The sequence below is a fragment of the Habropoda laboriosa genome, unplaced genomic scaffold, assembly GCF_001263275.1.
Source record: "Habropoda laboriosa isolate 0110345459 unplaced genomic scaffold, ASM126327v1 scaffold34, whole genome shotgun sequence".
Lineage (NCBI taxonomy): Eukaryota > Metazoa > Arthropoda > Insecta > Hymenoptera > Apidae > Habropoda > Habropoda laboriosa.
Genome location: NW_017100142.1, coordinates 971,747 through 981,325, shown reverse-complemented (window position 1 = coordinate 981,325; position 9,579 = coordinate 971,747). Strand labels below are relative to the sequence as shown.

Sequence of the window (9,579 nt, the reverse complement as noted above, 5' to 3'; positions counted from 1 at the left end):
TTGTCCCAGGACACTATACATGATCCTCTTGAAGCTGTTACTTTGGTGGATTTTTTCACCGTCGTCTTCAAGAGTATTTACCTAAAATGGAATAATACATTTTGTTTGTTATCGAAATAAGCAGTAACTTTAATGAATTCTGCAAATGCTTGGCATACGTTGAAGATACTAAAAACGAATCTGTTCCTTAGGATTGATTTTAGTTTAAAACATTTGAATTAAAAAGGTATAGTACAGCATTCATGGTTTAGCGATGCACGGTATGCAATTTTCTGTTTTCGTCACAGGACGATGTGTGCGTATTAGCAAATGTATGCGTGCAAATACACAAATTACACGTACAAGTCGGAGTAAATTTTAGTAGTCGTTGATGCGATCCTTTATAAAAGAGAGAGGGAAGGGACGTCTATAATTTCCACCCTTAATCAAATAAAGGTCTGCTATTAATTTATCATAATTCTGATACGAAATGTTAATAGAAATAGTATTTAAGTGTATTGAACGAAATGATATTTGATGCGTGCAATTCATGCGATCAGAAAGTACGAAAGGGAGAAACGAACGTAAAATTAAAATATTCAAAGTTCTACTCACGTACGGTCCAGCAGGACTTTTTGGTCGAGCCTGGTATACCTGAAAACATTGGATTATTTAAAACAGAAAAAAAAAAAGAGGACAACTTTTGGTATAAACGGGAATAATTGAATTATTCGATGCCATACCCTATTTTGATTAACTTTTTGCGGAGAGAAAACACCGGTGCGCGCCGCTTGTTTCACTTCCTGTACTGTGTCGCCGAGAGCTTCCTCTTGCAAAGCCTTGTAAGCCTCACTCTTACTCGGGTCGTACTTGGTTGGTTTCTTCAGGCTGTACCATTGTATCGCATGTATACATACGGACTATTTTTAATTCATTTGCCTCGATTTTGTCAGATCGGTTAGCGCAGCAGCCAGGGTTATATCGCCAAATTGTTTGTTCGAGAGCGACTTTCGGACCGCTTCCATGCCCTTTTCATTAATCGAGTCACAAATACGTCCCAACTAGATCTTTAATGCCTTTCCTCGAGAATTATACTCTTGTCATATTATCTCCCGTATTATCCCATATAATATTGCGAACGGACATTGATAATTACTTATCAGATTACTAATTACGATTTGTAATTCTCGAGGATTTTCTAATTACATTAGCATTAAAATTAGCAAGGCTACTAATTTGCACGTACGTTTACTATGATTAATTATTGATTACTTTCAATGCTACAGCATGCAAATATATGTATAGTATTGTTATTGTACAAACTTCTTTAGAGATTTACTGTCTAATTTTCCCTGACGTTTTTATCAATTCTACTCGAGATCACTACAACAAACTGCAATATAATTGTATCACGATCCTAAGTATCAGTTATAGATAGTAATCTGCAAAGCAATAGAATTCGAATGAGTAAACACTTTATCGCACGCTTATCGAGAACTCGATCACAGTTCAATGGCCACGTTCGATCTAATTCGATTCGATTCGATTTGAAAAAATAGGCAAACAAGAACGAAGCTTGTCTTTACTATATCGCGAATATTATTTTCATCAATGGCACACACACGTAACTTTAAGAAGAACGATTCCGAGACAAGAACGTGACCAATGATCTACTACGTAGGAATCGTAGAATTTCGGAGCTAGGGATATGCTGTGCGAGAAGCATCGAAAAACGTCTCGAACTGAATATTAATTTGGTTTATTGAATTGCGGCCAGACATTCTTCGAGGTGGCAGCCTTGGCCTGCTCTTTCAACATTCTCGCTTGCTCCTGTATTTCCTGTTTCTGTTTCACGAAGGAAAAGTCTATGAAAATGCTGGAAAACAAACAAACTGCACGTGAGTGTTATCTATTTCAGCAAGAAACGACAGTATAAGAACTGAGCTGTGGTTGTGATCACGTCCCCGACAATTTATCGCCAACAAAATGACAGTCCCTTACGCTTCAAATGTAGATCATTCTTTCGAATCGAAAAATTTTGTCTATGCAGCTCTAGTTGTGTATTAGTAATCGTCTCATGCTTTCTTTCGAAATTTCAACAGCGACATTGATATACATATACGGTATATGGTCGGAAATCGATGTATCGTGGTTCGAAAATCGAACATCGAAATTAACATGTATATCGATAATTTCAAAATGTCCGTTAGTTAATGGCGTCAAGATTACAACGGCTCAGAGTTAATTAGAGTTTGATAAGTAGCAGCATTCAGCAAAAATCCAATAGTATTAATAGTAGTAATTTTATTATGCTACTGCAAGCTGTGCGACGTATTAACCTCTTTTCTAAAAACTTGGCTTTCTTTTTTCTTTTTTTACTTACGGTATGGCTGATGCTTGACACTTAATGGTATCGGCGATATTTTGTTCGGAGTAGAGACCAATCGGCGAGTTAAATTGCTTGTGGACAACCTAAGAGTGAATTTAAACGAAAAAATAAGTGCTCATTCCTGTAGTTGTAGAAGAAAATTCAATGAAAATGTTACGATTGATACTTCTTTTTTTTTTTTTCGTCTTCGAACACATCACTTTTTTTTTACTGCTTACAACGTGTTTCCAATTTCCTAAAGTAAGCCATAAGTTTACCGTTGAACACGTTTAGGATATTAGTTTAAACATTGCAATTTACTGTACTAAATGATGCGTGTAAAAGTTACTGGATAACGTTTTAGCATCTACATATGTATGTATTTGTGACTTGTTTTATTCATATCGTGTGAATGAAATTTGTTGCAGTAAGAGAGGTCCAAAGCGTTCCTCCGTGGCAACGGGTTGGGTTACAAAAATGTTCTCCGAACACGTGATATGTATATACCCAATACGTGAAACGAAGTTTTTCGAAGAAACGATCGAAAAACCATTGGCTGGTTAATTAGCAACTGAATACTGATCGCATCGCATGCTACATTATGGCTGACACTCGTAAAAAAGATCCCGAAGAAATTCCGCGGTTAAAAGGTAAATGATCGTAAATGATCGTAAATGATCGTATTCTTGTTCAAAGCGGAAGCATCGTTGGTGTGAAAGCGGGGAAGCGATTTTGAGAATAATATTATCCAAACCTTTGGAACTTCATTCGGTCCCAAGATACGTTGAAGTACCGATTCTGCCACCTAATCAGACGTCGTATAAAATATATTTACAAATTAATATTTTTTTTTAATTCTTTCCTATTGTTTCAGCGTTTCTTACTCGTAGGGCAATATTTCGCGATTAAAGGATTTACGTATTAAGAATGAGCAAGGCGTACACTACCTTTTGTTTCATAGCAACTTCCGGATGAGCCGGTTCGTAGTGGTGCGGTGCCGCTCTGATCATCGGGTTTGGATGATGGCGCAAGTAGCACTCTCCGAGTGGAGCATCCTTTTTGATCTTTGCACCTGGCAAAACCAGAGGAGTTGTGCGGTACGGCTAAAAAATCAATTGTTACGTATCTTAAGTTAAGATCATGTAGCCTTACTTAATCTTTTTTTTTTTTTTTTTTTTTTTCCCCTCGAAATAACGAATAATTAACGAATTGTGTGTGCCCAGGTTGAAGGTTCGTTAATAAGCTAAGTAGGCGTGGAATGTTCTGCCAGAACGATGTCAATTACCAACTAACGAAATCCTAAAATAAGCCTCTATTAAGAGGCCATGGTGATCGATGATACCTCGTTAATTTTCGACAGTGTAGCGTGTTGTAATATAGCTACTGCTTGCATCTATAAATGCAAACTAAAAATAAATCGGGCGATATCGGTGAGCTTACATTTTGAATTTCCTTTTTTTTTTTTAATCAAAAACACACAGCTATCTGTGTTTAATTGCTTTTTGCGACGATAATAATCCTCGAGTTGAAGCAACAACGTTCGTGATATTTTTAGCGAAACTTCTTGAAAACCGGAAGCAAACGCGCGCTATAGGATATATTGTTCGGTGACTGCATACAACCAACCTCGAATGAAAGCTATAAGACGGCTAAAATTTCCGGTTCTTGGCTCGTATATCTGCACAATGAGAAAATTGCATAAAACCGTAGTAACAGCGTTATGAACAAAGCGTTTGCCAAATATTCGATGGCATTACGTTACGTATCACTCGCTATGCGCTATGCGTGGAATTACGAAATTATTAAAAATACGATTGTTGGACTTGCGCTGAAACGGTGACGACGAGCGATGGGTGGAGAAACTACGAGAGAAAACCATGGACCACGGAGATGCAGGATCTTTAATGTTTACCTATGATGTTGATGGTCTTCGATCGGATGTCGTCGGATTGTCGAAATATAACGAAGTCGAGAATGTCAAATGGAGGAGGCGATGTAGAAAGATGGTGAACAGCAGGATAAAGTTACGCGTTGTATTTATAAGACATGCTTGCAATAATAGAAGATCGAATTTGAGTCCAGTCATCATCGGCTTTGCCACCAACGGAACGAAGCAAGAGTTTAACTAGATCGATGCAACTATGGATTTCGCGTCGAACATCGATTACAACTATTTCATTGTAAATGGATCAGAAAGATTATTATACAGGGTGGGCAACTGTGTCTCTCTCGAAATAGACGAAGGCCCCTAGCCGGCAAAAATAACGTGTACCCCCGTGTCTGCAACGAGACCTTTCTCCGTCGCGCTTGTCAATTTTTATCTATTTTTCCTCAGCTTTCTGTCCAAAGAAAAAAATTCCAAGATCTCGATGGGCATTCTTCCACCTGTCGTATATACCTATTCTATTCTATTCGTAGACGAAACAATAGCTTTTTTGGAAGAAGGAACCAGTTGCTTCTACGACATTTCGTAAAACGTCCCCGAACTAAATTCAGACACGGTGAAACACACGGTTGTTTCGAAAAGTGTTTATTGCTGCGCTCGGTACAGGCGTGCTGAAACTTGAACTCTAACAATAAGAAAACCTTCTAGAATTTTCTGGCAACGTACGAACCATAACAAATGTTTCAATACGTTATCACAGTATGAAAGTGCCTTTTAAATTCTAACGAACTTTCTTCCTTTCTTATTTTTGTATTCGCATCAAGCGTCTGTGTACTTTTTCCTCAGTTTCGGTATTGTCGTTGACAAAACGTTCTTTCGTTATTCGAACGTTGACAAAAGAAATTTTTAACGAGATAACCGGTTTGGAAGATGAAGAGGAGAAGCTGTGGGAGTGTCGTCGTACGACCCTCTTGTGTAGTTTCAGTAACCCAGATCTCATTTACGAAAATAGAATAAGATACCAATGAACAGCCCGTAACGTGCCTACATGCGTTTTATTGCATCGTGTTATTAGTTAGCCATACTCGCGGTGGAATTCTTTACATTCAACTCTATCATCTTTCCTATCGTTGCATTCGTATATGCACGGCCTCGTTGCGAATCTTACGAGAATTTGCTTCTTTCTCCATTACTGCGTGGCATTGGGATAGATTCAAGACCTAGCCCTACTTTTACGGAAGGTGTCAAGGTTGGCACACGACGTAATTCCAAATCTAGATCATCTTACAAAGGTGTAACGTGTGTTCCATATCAACGGTTCATTCAGATTTTACAGTTACGATCGATTCGTGAGAATTTCATTGATTGATTTCATCGGTAGATCATTCGAAAGATGGAAAAGCTATAATATCGATGTTGTACGTTGTAAATGAACTAATAAGTTGAACTAGAATTGGAAGAGAAATTCCGTGAAATATTGCGACATCGAGCGGGGGTGGTGAATGATCGATATTCGACGGAAAATATGGAGTACATTTCGGTTAATTGGCATTTTATACGACTTCGTACCCAATACACGGCAGCCTCCTCCTCTTTCGGCTGCTGTTCGATGTTGTGACGGTAAACGGTGGTATAAGCCGGCATCGTTTCCTAATCGAAGCTCACGTTCGTATTCCTGGAAGTGACACTCTCCACCAAGAATCGCTTTCGCTTCTCTTCCTTTCCTCTCTCCTTTTCACCGTGAACCTACTTCGCGTAAATTCTTTTCTATCGTAGATCTCTCCCTTACGAATATTCGCTAACGTTCACTGTCTCGTTGCGCGGGCGGCACTAACTCTGGTCTTTTCCACGCGACTCCTCTCGCGCTCTTTCTTCTCCTCTCCCGTATTACCGACGTATGTATCTCGATCGCCCCAAAGGTTTAACCCTCTTGATTCACTATACGATCTCTTTGCCATCTCTCGCAATCGTTCCTCTTCCGCTTTTTCTCTACCTAATTACTTCTTATGTACACCACTCATCCCATTTCGTTCCTTAATTATTTCATTTTTTCTTTTTTTCTTTTTCTATCTTTAGTCTTCCACTACCGCTTCTATGTATTTTTAATCGATTGTGTCACGTTTGGATCTGGACCAAAACCTGAAAGCTTTACAGCATATTCGTTTCAAATACGAATTACCGTTTAAACTAATCACTGTCCAATTTAGTTTTCCCTTCCTTTCTATACATATATTCCATGAAATTTTTCACCTCTGTACACCGACAACTATCAGGTGGTGTGTGTTGAGTGATTGATGTATCTTCCGACCTTGGACTAATATCACGCTTTCTCGAAACACCGAGTACAGTGGATGATGTATTTTCCTTGGAAATAGGACATCGATGCTAGGAATCGATCTGTTTATTTTAAGAAACGATCGAAAAAGAAGGCGGACATTTTATTGTCGCAGTGGACGTTGACTGGACGATAAGAATATGTGTGTTCTGAAGCGACGACTAGGATCGAAATAGTGTTCCGAAATCGTCCTGGATCGCGTAGTATTGGATCGGAGCGGTGGTTTCGATGCAAAAGCGATATTTATAGCGTGGCAACTGCCTCTGCGTGGACTTTCCGGCATCGTGGCGGGCCAACAAAAATATATTCACACTTGGAACGTCCCACGAATAAAGGCGTCATCGTAGAATCTGCACAATGAATTTACATGTACCATTGACTTTTCTCGATTCTTATCCGGTCGTGATCTCCTGGCTGAAATTCTAATCGAATATTTCACAATTGGTTACCACCGCTACGATAATTACGTAGGAAATGATCGTGAAATCACCGCGGACGTAAGGCAGAGAAATATGTACGTGGTGAAGACAACCGTGTAAATGAATGGTTTAGCAGCCAGACTTGAAAGCCAGGGTTGAATGAACAAATAGTCTCGTCGGCGTTTTAACCAACGATTAGACCTGTGTCTAACGACCACGTGTAGACAGGTTCGCTCTCAAATGTAACATAAATTCGGATATCGGAATAACGAAGAGATTACCTACACACGAACTTCAAACAACGATATAATTATAGAGTAATTGTTTTGTGTATCTTGTTTTAAAGTTAATGGACGGTTGAAGCGAGCAAACACTTAACCGTTATCGAAATTAACGCGAAAAACTGAAGATTGAACGTGAATTGAATCGGTTTATTATCACAGTGGTAGAGTTCCCGTTTCAAAGTCTAATTAATCTATCGAAAGTACCTGCGACAAATAGGCTTTTTCTTCGCGAATCTCGTCGAGATGTTCGTGCATCAAGTTAATGGGCTCCGGTGGAGATGTAGGCCGACTGTAATCGTCGAACGAAGGCGGCGGTACAGGACTCTTGGGTAATTCCGTCGGATATACTTTCGGTTGTCTGGTTCTATAGCGGAATGGGAAAGCATCTTTACTAACGAATTAATATAAAAAGAATTCCTCTCAGGAGAGACTCGATGCTCGTACTTTCGACAATCACTTTCAAACATTTTAAGCATTATGTACTCTGTTAATTTTGTAGCACGTGAAAATGACGGGGGGTTGAATTGAAACTGGAAAAGAAGAAAGTGATTGTCGAGGTAACGATGAAGTTTCTTGATGCGGTGAGCTGTCAATCAGGCGCTGCGATTAAAGCATGTAAAAAAAAGAAAGAAAGAGTTTATTGTGAAGCGTTAATAGTGAAGTTAGGTGGCGGTAATTGCGCGGCGGTAGTAATGCGATAACTCGAGCGCATAATAATAATAAAGGTGAAATTGTTTTCTGACAGACTAGTGACCGCAGCCCTGTGGCCAATGTTCGGCTTGATAATCGGAGATGACGTGGTAATGTTGATGCGAGATGCATTCGACGGCTCAGACCTTTCGATCACGAGCCTTATAGATTCAGAGTTTTGAAGAAGAGTCTGGGCGTCTACATGCCTCACGTCTCGCGCGTCGTAATCGTCGATTTTCTTGATCACGTCACCCCTCTGGAGTGCCTGGTTCTCCGACTACAAATACAAATATCATCGTTTCAATATCATATACATATACATATACATATACATATATCTCGTAATATACAGTTAAAGATCGTACAGCAGCGTGGTTGCATTAGTTGTGTTAACAATCGTACAAAGTATCACGAATTTATTTAGCACGAAAGAATGTAAATGTACTTTGGAAAGTTCGATAGTTAAAGAGGCCATGTTAAAGAGAAAGCACAAGATAAAGATTAGGTTACACGTGACAGGTGGATACGATTATGATTTAACGTACATACTATCTACAAGCTCTTTGTACGAGTGGTTGGTATAGAGTGGTGACGGTATCGGTATCGGTTGGTGGTCGATTACTTTTCGAATAAAATAGAAATCGATTTGCAGGGAAAAATTTACGAGGTGAATTTTAATAGATATATCGGTGCGCGCAAGCAGGAGCTTGTGTACATTAGAAAATAATCTAGATCCCCTGCTGTTTCCGTGTTACACCGACAGACACAGTGTTCCCGCATCTACGTCCAATAATAACTGTAGGCGGTAACAGTACGCGATGTAGGCGATCGGCACAAATCGTTTAAGCTTAAAAGTAGAGTAGGCTTTGGAGAAATGGGATGAAAGAAGAACTCACGCGGGTGACGACGATCGGCGTACCCAAATCAGCGCCTCCAGCGATACGTATTCCCCAAGGTTTGCCGGAGCTGGATCTCTTAAGCTTCACGATCACAGTTTGTTTCTTCGTCATGCTCTACTCCGTCTGTCACAACAACGCAATCGCGTGTTTAGAACGGGCACAGAAAAGATCGAAAGGGCACCCACGAAATCTATACTCTATAGGCGAACGTGAAATGATTCGCTTCGCTCGTATAGAACGTATAGAGGAGGAAGGAATTGATAAATCTTCGAGAAAGTTGGAAATGTTGCGGCTAGTCGGAGCAATATCGAAACCGTGCTTATGCTCCTTACTAGCAAACGAGAACTACTGGCTGCTGCACCGCCACTTCATTTTGACAGGCTTTACTTCTGCGAGCTTAGTTACCCAACTACCACCGGCCCGTTGCTTCTGCTATTCTGGCCCCATTTCGAATTGGCATACCATGTGTATTGTTCTGGCCCGACCTGCACTCATTTCTCTGGCATTTACGACCTCCCTGTTTTTACCAACTGCCTATGCCTATCGCGATCACACCAATAATCCCGCCGTCCAACAAACAAGTATCACTTTTAAATTGTCAACTGTGTACATATATCTACGCGGAATCGGGTAACGTTCACGACGGACGCTCAATCAATGTACGAAATTAAACACTGCACGTAAAGAATTTATTAACACATTCGTGAATTACAATGGGTT

The 9,579-nt window shown here is 39.9% G+C and overlaps 1 protein-coding gene across 1 annotated transcript; it reads right to left on the bottom strand.

The window, feature by feature from the left end:
* Positions 1-342: 342 nt before the first annotated feature.
* LOC108573015 (PDZ and LIM domain protein 3) lies at positions 343-9,282 on the bottom strand. The gene is made up of 9 exons (XM_017935375.1): positions 8,857-9,282; positions 8,014-8,237; positions 7,475-7,634; positions 3,295-3,450; positions 3,102-3,152; positions 2,363-2,451; positions 723-867; positions 595-633; positions 343-420 (listed from the first exon to the last, which is right to left on the bottom strand). The coding sequence occupies exons 1-9, from the start codon at positions 8,968-8,970 to the stop codon at positions 358-360; spliced, it is 1,041 nt and encodes a 346-aa protein (XP_017790864.1). The 5' UTR covers positions 8,971-9,282; the 3' UTR covers positions 343-357.
* Positions 9,283-9,579: the final 297 nt, after the last annotated feature.